The 12,948-nt window shown below is 43.6% G+C and overlaps 1 protein-coding gene and 1 long non-coding RNA gene across 3 annotated transcripts in view; one reads left to right on the plus strand and one right to left on the minus strand.

The window, feature by feature from the left end:
* The window catches only part of PPP1R21 (protein phosphatase 1 regulatory subunit 21), a 42,904-nt gene that overhangs the window by 24,393 nt on the left and 5,563 nt on the right, over positions 1–12,948 (minus strand). The window contains exons 3-9 of one of the 2 annotated variants that reach the window (XM_081903936.1): positions 11,656–11,802; positions 9,546–9,644; positions 5,728–5,892; positions 5,314–5,372; positions 4,561–4,655; positions 2,373–2,425; positions 701–850 (exon numbers count right to left, since the gene is read on the minus strand). In XM_081903936.1, coding sequence (XP_081760062.1) covers positions 701–850; positions 2,373–2,425; positions 4,561–4,655; positions 5,314–5,372; positions 5,728–5,892; positions 9,546–9,644; positions 11,656–11,802 — 768 coding nt within the window. Of the gene's footprint in view, positions 1–700; positions 851–2,372; positions 2,426–4,560; positions 4,656–5,313; positions 5,373–5,727; positions 5,893–9,545; positions 9,648–11,655; positions 11,803–12,948 lie in introns of both variants that reach the window. The other variant, XM_081903935.1, reaches the window with a different exon arrangement.
* LOC309366056 lies at positions 5,883–7,563 on the plus strand. Its single transcript, XR_014166449.1, has 2 exons — positions 5,883–6,002; positions 7,513–7,563. It is a non-coding gene; the product is annotated as an uncharacterized lncRNA (long non-coding RNA).

A 12,948-nucleotide genomic window follows, 5' to 3' on the forward strand; every position in this document is an offset into this window, starting at 1 on the left:
CAGAGGCTTCAGGCGGCTATCCCTGAAGCCTGGAGAGCGAGAGGGGTCAGTGCACACCGACCCATCTCGCTCTCCAGGCTTCAGCACTCCCTCTGCGCTTCGGAGGCTTCGCGTTGCTATCACTGAAGCCAAGGAGCCTGCATTCGCTCCACAGGACGCACACACATTTGCCCTTAATTTTTGGAGAGGAAAAAGTGTGTCCTATAGAGCAAAAAAAATGGTAATTATAATCCACAGCTTCATCACTACAGAGTTCCCTAAGGCACCTTACTGTTAAATATTTTCAAAAGAGAATACATATAAAAGCAATGCAGCAGCAAAAGCTCAGAACATTACTGCCCAACATCACATAACAAAGTTTTTTTTTAAAAAAAGAATCTGGGAATTATTATTTTTATTTTTATTCTTCAACTGGCTTTCCAGCATCTTGGACAGAGAGATAACTGCTCTTTCAGCTGGAGGTGCCAGGGATTGAACCTGGAATCCTTTGCATACAAAACAGCCGTAATGTTACCTTGGCAGAAATGTGTGGTGAGAAACTTTCACCCCATTCTGTACAATTTTGCACAAATAAAAAAGGAGATTGTTTTAACAGCTACATTGCATCCGCTGTAGAAAAATGCAGCAAGCTGGCACATAGTGTGCTTATTGTATGTCCACTTTAATCTCTTTACGTAAAGCTCAACCCAAGCCAGTTTACCTTCTGATTTAATGGTGATATTGTATCTGTGGCGGAATCTACAGGGAAAATCTGGACTCGCTGTTCTGTGTAGGTATGGAAATTCAGAAGGGCTGTCACCAGGTCTTGAACAAAGGTCAGCGCTTGGCCAGCAAGGTCACGCAGCTTCAACTGCAGGTACAAAGAGCAATGATGCAGCTCACTCTTATTTTAATGGAGAGCAATCTCTTTTACAAAAGGCCTTTCCCAGAACTGCTCCTAACTGAACAAACAGAAGATTCAAATATGACAGACCTCGTCCCTGCTGCAAAGGTTCTTCGGCTGAAGAAGCAGATTAAGAGCACTGTGATCTGATTGTATCAGGGCAAAATCTTGATAATAATAATAATAATAATAATAATAATAATAATAATAATAATAATTTTTTATTTGTACCCTGCCCTCCCCAGCCAGAGCCAGGCTCAGGGGGGCTAACATCATGAAACTAAGACAGTATACTAAGAACATAAGAACAGGCAATCAATTAGTTAAAATACATCTTAAAATTAGTTCAGAGCAAATTTAAATCTGGACAGATGGCAGTCCACGGGTAAAATTGAGAGCAGTTAATATTCTTCAGAGCCAACTGTTACCACTGGTCTTATAAAGGACCTGTGAGCGGGCTAGGAGGCCTCTTTAATGCTTGTTCTTATACAGAAAGAAAAGAATCAGACTGAACCCTGACCAAAGGCCTGGCAGAACAGCTCTGTCTTGCAGGCCCTGAGGAAAGATGTCAAATCCCGCAGGGCCCTAGTTTCTTGTGAGAGAGTGTTCCACCAGGCCGGGGCCATGGCCAAAAAGATCTTGGTGCTTCTCATACATTTTTCAGCAACAAAACCAGAATGCATTTTGTGGTGGGAATGAAAGCCAATATACTAGGCATCCTTCTATCATCAATTGTTTAGAAGACCATGTGCAAAGACTTGGACAGCAGCAAGTTTTACCGTATTAAAATCTCAACCTAGAGAGTTGGAGCAGTGCTGTACTTCTGTCCCTCATCTACAGCACTAATGCCAAGCTCTTTTTCAGTCTTGGTGGGTGGGGCTGAGACAAATGACTTTTTGCCATCTCCAAGGAGCAGAATTCTGGGAGAGCCCGTTCTACCTCCGAAAACAGGGGGCTGCTCTTTTGACTCTTATGTCAATTTGCTACCAACAGCTTATACGTAAATCCCCCCTTCTGCAGTCATGAATACTTGGGAGGCATTAACCAAGATCTGGCAAGATGGGAAATCCCAGGCAAATGGTGATAAAGGGTGGGCAAGAAGCAAAGGACTTTGGGGAAAAATGCTTAATATCCAACATGTTTCAGATCTCTCAGGTTCAAATACAGTGTAAACTTCAAATACAGTGTAAATTTCAAATTCAGAAGTTGAATCTCTTGTATGATCTTCCACACAGTATGAGGAAATTGAAGACAGTATAACAAAAGACTTCAGTCCCTGATGAGGTGCCTGAGAAGTCCGAAATGCACTGGATATTAAAATGTTCCTCCTCCCACTTTGCTTCTTACTTTTTTCCACCCATAGCTAAGAGAGAACCAGCACCCCAGCTTTACAGTTCTATGGTTCTATTATTTGCTCTGCACCGTCCCAAAGCCTTAAGCCAAAGATGGTGCAAACTTTTTAGGTTAATAATTTAGAATTATTACTCACCTGTCGCCTTCTACTGTGTAACGGCACATTCAAAGCATTATACTGGCTAGACCCTACGAAAAGAAGTATTACAGCAATTATTTTCTCTCTCCAATCCTCCTGCATTGCCTTAGACTGTTAAACCATTCAAGAACAGAGAATCATCTTTTACAAGGTGAACGCCTGACTCCTAGAGCTAGTAAAGGCTAAAAATTCAAATAAATGAATAGGATATTGGCAGGTGCATGTGTCATTACAGAATAACACACTTCAACCCCAATCACCTTAGGATTTCTAAAGTTCTTTTTCAACAATATAGTAGCATGATATTGTTAAAACTATATCCCACCTTTCTGTCTCAAATACCAGGTAGGTCAGGAATCTCCATATAAATAAATGGAAGGCCACCTTAAGGCTACAAAGAACTGAAATTTGAATTGAGAACTTCCTAATTTACAGCTCAGTTTTTTTAGCAAATACAGTGCACAAATCCATTTATATTAGGCACATGGATTTCTTGGTAAGCAATGCAAATGAGACACCTAAATTAATGGTAGGCATTAATCCATAAAACAAGCATCTATTTCAGTCGTTCCGCTTGGCAGACTTGCAACATTTGCCACACACCTTGTCACCGTAAGCTAATTAAGTTTCTGGATGCTCAGGTGGTAACAATAAATTCAAGACAACTTATAAAACGCCCAGCCATGTCAAAGCTAAATTGGGGAAATAAAAGACAATTAAACCTAAACCCACACCTGGCTTAATTCCCAACAAGCTAGCCTTAAAAAAAATCAACCACCAAAGCTTAGGAGCATCTAGAGAGGAGCATCTACAGTAAATACCTATCTAGGTGCCATCAACAATCTGAACTTAGAGCACAATAGCCAGTTTACAAGAGCATTTCTGACCACAAGGGCAAGGGCAGGCAACTATTATGGGAACGGAGACTGCATTCCCTTGAGAAAAGTGATTGGGGCCTGCAAAAGCCAATGTTGGCAGGAACACCCCTTTTTCTCCCCTCTCTCATTCATACACATTCATAGCAGAGAGTCTACCTCTCTCTGGGATGTCTCCAGCCTCTCCCACTCATTTATATGCTCTCATAAACAGGAATACAACAAAGCAGTGGCTAACACAAAGCTGGGAAGTACAGGGAAGACCGCTTCACCAAGTGGCCCATGGGTTGCCAGCCTGTGTCTTTAGAGGGTATGTAGAAAGTGGATGAGTCTTAGGTACAAAAAGCCTCAAGCAATGGATGGTTTCAGCTATTCAAGCAAGCCACAGAGGATAGACAATTGGCTCAGGACTTTTCTTTGATGTGCCACCAGGATCTGCATCTCTTGGCATGGGAGCGGGACAGGAACAAGAAGAAGAGAGTTTTTGGATTTGATATCCTGCCTTTCACTCCCCTTCAGGAGTCTCAAAGCGGCTAACATTCTCCTTTCCCTTCACCCCCCACAACAAACACTCTGTGAGGTGAGTGGGGCTGAGAGACTTCAAAGAAGTGTGACTGGCCCAAGGTCACCCAGCAGCTGCATGTGGAGGAGCGGAGACGCGAACCTGGTTCCCCAGATTAGGAGACTACCGCTCTTAACCACTACACCACATTACTTTTAATGTTAATGAAGGAATAATAAAGAAGAGAGACAAGCCCCATTCAGTGGCTCATTCTGTGGCCAGCACTTGTTTGATTACCCCAAGCCACCCTGCCCTAACAACAATTTTCATTGCACCATCCCTCATGTGATTGTATGTAGAATGTTATGTCATTCCCAGAATGCATGAGAGAGACAATCAGTTACTAGGAGCACAGGGCAGCTGCCAAAAAAGGGCAGCTTATCTGTCGCCTTGCCCTGCCCATCACTTAACAGGTACCTGTACCTGTCTTGGTGCAATTACTGCATATGTTTCACTACCCCTGTTCCAGATTTGTTGGCATAGGCAGAAAATATGTCTAATTGCATCCATACATTGGTTGAGTTGTAATACACACTACAGAAACGGAGATGGAAATTTAACACAGCACTGCCATTTTCAGCGGCAGCCTGTGTGCCTTATCAAGCAAACTTCCAGCCACAGTCTGGTTGCTGACTGGGCAAAACTAAGTTCAATTATGTTTGATGGATTGGGATGGGGAAATCTCAGCTTTTCAATTTTCTATAGTTTCTTTTTTGCACACAACAAAGGTAATCCCTGCAGTACCTACTGGTATCATTGAAAGGAACTTTTTCACTGATGATGTTCAAGGACTCCCCCAGTCTGCTGCTCAGGTCCGCATGAAGGTGCTTTAACTGCTGCTGGCTGGGTGATAAAAAAATAAGACAACAACATTAACTATTGGGTTTTGGGGTGCTTACTTGAAGCTGAAAAAACCACATGCATACATTTCCCATGACGTTTCACCAGTTATGTCAGCTGATGATGGGCAGGTGAGTATGGGAAAAATCCTGATGGGCCAAACTGGACCCCCGGTAGGCAAAGATTTCCCCACCAGTCACAGATGACTCTGGGGCTGCGGCGCTCATCTCACTTTACTGGCCAAGGGAGCCAACGTTTATCTGCAGTTTTTCTGGGTCATGTGGCCAGCATAACTAAGCCGCTTCTGGCGAAACCAGAGCAGCGCACAGAAACGCTGTTTACCTTCCCGCCACAACGGTACCTATTTATCTACTTGCACTTTGACGTGCTTTCGAACTGCTAGGTTGGCAGGAGCAGGGACCCAGCAACGGGAGCTCCCTATCGCGGAGATGCGAACTGCTGACCTTCTGATCGGCAATCTGAAGAGGCTCAGTGGTTTAGACCACAGCGCCACCTGCTTCCCATATAAGGTTGCTCTTTATGCCCATGCCTATGCTCAGATGACAACGAAGCAATAATTGTTTTACAACACTATATGCCTCAATAAAATGGAACTCCTAATCACATCTTTATTTTATTTTTTTTAAGTCAAGAGCATTACCATTCTTCTGTTCGAACCCTGCAGTCCTTGGCCTCTCTCTCTAGCGTTTGAGATTTGATCTAAAGGTAAATAGGGAGAACAGAGCTGTCAATAGCTATTTGCACAACCAACTCCACACAGAGATTTTGAGTATGTCTTGTAACTTTAATGAACCACAGTTTATGAACCACAGTTCTGCCCCAAAGAGCACAGAAATCGCTGTTGAATGACAAGAACAATCAAACAAAAAATGAGTAGTTACCTCAGCACCAGGTAAAAAAAATTATAATTAAAACAGTCACTCAACCTGCAAATAAAACATTGATTGAAAAAGGAAGAATTTTCCCAGTTCCAAAGAGGCCAACAACATATGAAATGTATAGGCCTTGGTGGTCTGAGATCTAGGACAGGGGGACACACAGCTTGGATACTTACTTCTAACTTGGCTTTATCGCTTTGCAATTTCTCTATTGTGTCCATGTACTTCCGAGTGAGGCCATCCACCACAGCTTGGTGCTGCGCTGCCTCCATCTCCAGGACCTCCAGCTTGCTCCTCAGCTCAGTTTCCAAAAGATTGTGTTTCTCATTGGCTTCAAAGAACTGAAACAAGAAGGGAGAGTCTGATGTCACAGAGCATCACCCAGGGGAGGGCTGGCAGCTCAGATCCCAGGCTACACTGGAACAAGCACATGCCCCTAGGGCTGCAGCTCGTAAGTAATTTCTGGCACCATTGTTTCCAGGAACGTCATAGGCTGAAAACTCTTACTTTGCCAAAGTGGTACACTTCTATTATACTGGTATTTTGGCTCTTGAACTGGGAAAAAAACAAGAGAGGGCCAAAGCAGATGTGATACAGGGCATTCGTGCTCAGATTCTCCTGTGGTTTTGTTTTTTATTAAGTTAATATAAGTGACCCTGGCCAGGGGGGTGGGGAGAGAGAAAACAGATAAGGATCAAGGCATTAATAATCTCTCTGAAGATATATAAACATACGTATACCACTACACTCCTGCTGCTTATACCCACTTTTGTAAAAATCACAGGAGCTCCTAATCACAGATTATCTAATGCTGACATGACCCAATACTGAATCCTTCAAACACAGATGCTGAAAATTCACACAACTTTAATATCTGGTTTCTCACCTTCTTGGTTTTTTGTTTTTTTAAACCTTTATCATTATTATTATTTTACCGTTCCCCCCCTCACCCCCCAACAAGTATAACATTTGAGCATTTCCTCCACAACTACCAAAATCTCTAGCCTTGTCTGTCTTTGGAAGCTGGACAGGCACATACACCGAAAACATGGGGAAGCTCTGCTTCTGAATTAGCTCTCCTGCAGACAGGTAAAGTAGATTTTTAAAAATTATATTTTTAATGAAGAAGTTTGAAATACCAGCAATTATTAGAACCAGTGCTAAAGAGGAGAAACAAATCACATTCAGCAAAAAATTAAAATTAAGAAATGTTTAATGTAAAGCGAGTGTCCACATGGTATTGGACATATAACGGGGAGAGCCGGATTCAAATTTGGTTCAACCATAAAGCTTTCTGGGCCAGTCACTACCTCACAGCCTTACAGCACAGGGTTGTTATAAAGAAAAAATGGGGATATACCCCTCAAAAATGGACAGTCAGTAAATTTAAACAATGAGGTGCAGAGATGGAGGGAGCAATAGCCATGCCCATTTTTTTTTACTTTAAGAGTTCCTAATGCATTTAAGTGCAAATACACATTTACACAAAAATAACGTTATGTACAGCAGCAAGAGAAGAGTTATCTGGCAGCTTTAAGCTGAAAAAGGAGCAACTAAGAAAAAAAAACACTGCAGAAACAATTTGACCAGAGTCTGGAAATGAGAAAGAATGCAAGAAGCTGGTGTGTAAATGGAGAAAGCTTAAATGTACATAGCTTTCTGAGCATTACATTTAGAGGTATTTTTGTTATCACTAGAGCATTGATGAGAAAGGAGATGTAGTACGGCTAGTAAATGTGTCTAGTCAGGAAGTCAGGGACCTATGCCAGGTGAAGGGGTCATGGCCATTGCAGATTACATAGGAACGGAAGCTGCCTTTCAGAGTCAGACTATTGATCCACCTAGCTTAGAATTGTGTTTTGTGACTGGCAGGGGCTCTCCAGGGTTTCAGGCATGAGTTTTTCCCAGCCCTACCTGGAGACGCCGAGGATTTAACCCGGGACCTTTTGCATTCAAAGCAGGTGCTCCGCCATTAAGCTATGTGTACAGCAAAGGCTGGTCAGCAAAGAAAACCTGAAAGATGATGTAGCCCAAGCATCTTTCTAGAAGACAGGAGACCAGCCAGCCACAGATCAATCTATGCATTATCCAAACAGCAGAGACACCAACAGATGCATTTAGGGCAAACGACTTCAGTAATGGAGTGAAAGCCACATGTTGGCAACTAGTTTTACCAGTGAGCCTCCCTGCCCTCAAGCCAACGTTTCGTCTCTACAAGGAATAGCCAGCAGCAAACAGCAGACTCTGGCACTCATCTCAAGCTTTTCCCTGGGAAGGAGGAACAGAGGATTCAGCTACTGCTTCCCTCTCCTCACTTGAGCTGCTTTTGCTCAAAAAAGACACAAAAAGATGTAGAGACTATTCCATATGTGCACCTTTTGTCTCTGCTCCCTCTGGTCTTCGAGTCCAGAAACTACTTGGGAAAAGGCAAGAGAGAAAGAGAAACGGGGACAAAACATTTCCTTGTAAAATTCTGCTTTTGTTTTTGCTTTGCTTATACAAAAAGTAGTGCTATAATTGTTGTTAGTGAAATAAAATGGCAAAATAGCCCCACAGTCTTTCCTGCATCTCTTCCCTACCCTCCAAAGCAGCAGAGAAATGTTTTATGACTCCAGAGAGAGAGAGAGTTGATGACCGGGGAAGGTGTCTCCCCCCAGGTGAAGCACAATGGGCTTGAACTAGATCAGAAGTGTGGAATCTTTTTCAGCCAGAGAGTCACATTCTCTTCTGAGAAGGACCTCAGGCAAACATGGGCAGAGCAATGAATGTAAATTTTCACCTTGGAACAGTAGGCTAGTTTCTGCCCACGCTCCTCTCTCTCAGTTCTCTACCCAGGCAAACAAGAGTCACTGTCAGAGTTCAAGAGCACACAAAAGTGCTGGAGGTGGGTGTAAAGCAGAGTCAGGGTGGCCTCAGGAGTCCAGGGGGCCAGACAGAGAGGCTTGGAGATCCATACATAGCCTCTGGGCCTCAGATTTCTCACCCCTACATTAGAGAATGGGACGCGGGTGGCACTGTGGGTTAAACCACTGAGCCTAGGACTTGCCGATCAGAAGGTCGGCGGTTCGAATCCCCGCAGCAGGGTGAGCTCCTGTTGCTCGGTCCCTACTCCTGCCAACCTAGCAGTTCGAAAGCACGTCAAAGTGCAAGTAGATAAATAGGTACCACTCCGGAAGGTAAACGGTGTTTCCGTGCGCTGGTCTGGTTCACCAGAAGCGGCTTAGTCATGCTGGCCACATGACCTAGAAGCTGTACGCCGGCTCCCTTGGCCAATAAAGAGAGACGAGCGCCGCAACCTCAGAGTTGGTCACGACTGGACCTAATGTTCAGGGGTCCCTTTACCTTTACATTAGAGATTACTGGATTTGTTCTTTTTCTATGATGTACCAAGTGTCTTGCATTCACTTAGTACAAATTTGGCATTTTTTTGGATTCAAAGAAAGCCGGGCATATTGAAACAGACAAGTCAGGACACTGTGAGAAACAAAGTTCCAAAATGCAGAACTGGCACAAGGCAGATGGGTCATTCTGCTGTTTAATGTTTCTTAGAAGTTATAAATTTCTAGAAAGCACTGCTCCTTGTGGACTACCAGAGTTCATGGGCACAAACCGAAGTATTTCAAAACACAGAAGAGTCACTGAACAAATTGGCCAATCTTACTTAAAAGACAGCCTTTAATGATTTGTTCTAAAAGTCTTACCCACTAGGGCTGCTAACCTTTTTTGGTGGACACCTTTTCCAAACTGGATAAACTATTGTGGGCAACACACACACATACACAAACACCATAACCAAGTCCATGCAACCTTTTTTATTTGCTACAAGATGTTTCTTTCATGCCTAATTTTAGGGAGGGGGCAGGGGAGGGACTCCTGTGAGTGCCAGAGAAGGCCTCTGTGGGCACATGGGCATCACAATGGCACCCCTTCCTATACAAGTTGCCATGGAATTTAAATAGCTATCGAATATATTGTGTGCTACCAAATTACACACCTGAATATGCAGCCGCTCGTTCTCTTCTATTTTCTTCTGAAGGTCTTCATCAAATACGTTTTTCTGTTCTTGGCTTAACTGGGATGCGGGTTCACCGGTCTTCTAAGAGAAAGAGAAAGCATTCCTGCTTACTGAATGTACTTAAAGACCACTCAATAATCATAGCTCCTGTGGATAGTTAGTACCGCAAAATATTGGAACTGCTTACGGTTTTCATACATGGGATTTCTTTAGAGTTACTATAGAATGGACTAGAGAGTGAGTTTTCAACTTGGGACTTCCTGATCTGTAGCTCAGCTCCTCAGTCACAAAACTAGCTCTTCCCTGAATAGGTTAGGCTAGGTATGGAGAACTTTTGGCCCTCCAGATGTTGCTGGACAACAGCTCCCAGCAGCCCCACCAAGCATGGCCAAAGTTGGGAGTTGTAGAACAACAACATCTGGAGGGCCACAGTTTCATGGAAGCAGAAAGCACCATGGACTCTTGAACCCAGAGCTCCCAGTTCCAGTTCTCTATGGCAGCACATCAACCTCGGAGGGCACCCCACTCTCCTAACTTTCCCTTTATCTATTTTGCTGTCTGGCCAGAAGGCCGTAATTTTGTGCAACTTCTCACTTCCTCAATTGTACAACGGAGAGAATGCGGGCAATTCTTGGCTTGCTTCCTCCTCTTGCTTTTATTGAAGATCCTGCACCACGGGTTCTATAAAATGTGCTAGTCATAACGATTTAATGAGAAGCAGGAAACGAGCGACGAACTGGCTTCAACTAATCTGGCAACATCTGCTTTCAGAGATTGCATCAAATGGCAAGAAGGCACATTACGCAGTTTAGTTGCTCAAGCTAAGGGGGTCCAGTCCTGGGCACTGCCCAGATAAGTGCCTGGGAATCAAGCATAATGTGGTACTCAGGGTTCCTCAGTGGAAGGGCATGGTATAATTGTAATAAATAACCAGTGCATTTTTGTTGTTGTCGTTTAGTTGTGTCCGACTCTTTGTGACCCCATGGACTAGAACATGCCAGGCACGCCTGTCTTCCACAAGACACTCCTTCATGGATCACTGCCTTGCCGTGGCGAAGGGGCTTAAATAACTCAAAGAAGCTATAAGCTGTGCCGTGCAGGGCCACCCAAGATGGACAGGTCACAGTGGAGAGTTTTGACTAAACGTGATCCACCTGGAGCAGGAACTGGCAGGCCACTCCAGTATCCCTGCCAAGAAAGCTCCACAGACAAAGTCCATTTTAGGACACATCAAATACTAAAATAGTGACGGGGGGTGGGGATCAGATAATACAGCTGGAAAGAAACCTCTTAGACAGCAACCCAATGCACAATTACCTTGGAGCAATACCCAAAAAGCACAGTGGGGCTACCTTCAGAGTAAATATGCATTAAGATTGCATTATCAGTATCTAACAGGAAGAGCAGAGAAGACCAAGCAGTAACCGGGAATGCCAAACAGGGCAGACGCCAGAGGCATCTGCTGAGGCCTAAATTTCAGCAGGGAGCCCAATGTTCAGCGTCCCTTGAATCTGACCATGGCAGCTCACTTGCTTATCCTCCTTCTCCTTCTGGCCTCAAGAGGATAAGGGAGAAAAGGGTGGTGGTAATGAGGAGCATCAGCTGTTGTCACCTGATTACTTGTCAGCTCTTTGCCTGGGAAAGCCTGCTTTCAAGAAACACTTCCTAGGTGACCTTGGACCAGCCACTTCAGCCTGGTGCCCCAAAAGAAACTGATATATTCACAAAGCAATCCTACCCATATTTACAGTTTGTGCAATGGTGCTTACTTTAGCCTCAATAAATACAGACTTCTATGAGCCAACGGAACACATTCATAGAAGAGGTTCCCCACTGCCCCTCTGCATGAGTCATTTCTCTGCCTTGCCCTCCTTCAAACTAGCCCTCCAACTGCTGGAGGTGGTTAATTCTGCCATGTCACAGAGCCGGCCGTGTTCCTTGACCCAAACAACAGCTTAGGAAGAAACTTAATTTTCGGATCCAAGAGCAAAGCCTGCTACTTCAGGGGGTTATACCTCAACCAACAGAAGGCTGGGGAAATGCTGCTTCACAAAAATACTTGCACAGGTCGATTCAGCTAGGTACCCACCTTGTTCTTCTTGCCTTTAGATTCACTTAGGACAAGTTCATCCTGAAGCAGCTCTACCCTCTTTGCCAGCTGTTGGTTTCGAAAGGTCAGACTGTCCATTTCCTGCTGCAGCTTTCTGAGCGACTGGTCCTTCATTTTCAGTTGTTCCTACATTTGGGAGAAGCAGTTTTATCACAATAGATTCCGACAAGATTTTCTTTTTCCTTCTTTTTTACAAAGCAGGAAGCTGTCCTAATTTTTTTAAGAAAGGACACTTCCCGTACCCTGTCTTTACAGAGCATCCAATCCACAGTGCACTTTATCCACCCACCAGGAAAAGACAGAAGGGGATCTATGAGATCTTTAAATGCTAATCAATTCCTTTCTGCACTTTAACTACCCTACTGCACTAACAACAGTAAAAGCAAATTCTTATTTACTCCTTCCATATAAATCTGTAGACTGTATACAGGGAAGAGATTACACACTGTGTTATGGGTTGGGAGAGGCATAGCAGATGCTATCTTCCTTAGCAATACTGGAATAAAAGACTGAAATTCTGAAATGAAAACCCAGCATAAGACTAGTTTAAAAGGGAAATAAAGGAATTTGAATTCTTAACTAGTAGCATCTATTTTAAGCAACCTTAGGTATTTTGCTATTGCTATTTTAAGCAACTCAGAGGTAGGGCATCTGCCTTGCAGAAGGTCCAAGGTTCAAATTCTCGGTGTCCTCATGTAAAGCTGGGGAAAGCTCCCATCTGAAACTCTGGAAAGCCACTGCCAGTCAGTGTAGACAATATTGAGATAGATGAACTAATGGCCTGACGAAGTATAAAGGAAATTCCTATGTTTCTGAGTTCCTATGCTTGCTCTTGAGATTTTCCCAACCCTGTTAATCTGTTATTCAAACTAAAAGTAATCTTTTGGATAAGCATGTTGATTCTGGCTGTACCACATATACACATTCAACCAGGCTGGCAGTACTGCAGGAGAGTTAGGCAGATGTCACTTTTTTTCCAGCCCCTCTGTGCAGCTTTCCTGCACAGCTTCAGAGAGGGAGGAACGTAAACCACTTTACAAAAACCAGGTGGCAAATTATTTATCCACCCTTATAGCAGCAAGAGAAAGGAAGAAATATAATATACCTAACTACGAGGATTGAATTCATTTCGTTCCCTATTTATATACTTATTGGATTGATACCGGCCTTTTCAATGGTACTTTCAAGGAAACTAAAAACATTACCATTGCACAAGCCAGTTACAGTAATTTGGTAGAAAATCATAACAAAGAGCGATCTCCAACAAAGCAA

This window comes from Podarcis melisellensis (genome assembly GCF_964234715.1).
Source record: "Podarcis melisellensis genome assembly, chromosome: 3".
Taxonomy (NCBI): Eukaryota; Metazoa; Chordata; class Lepidosauria; order Squamata; family Lacertidae; genus Podarcis; species Podarcis melisellensis.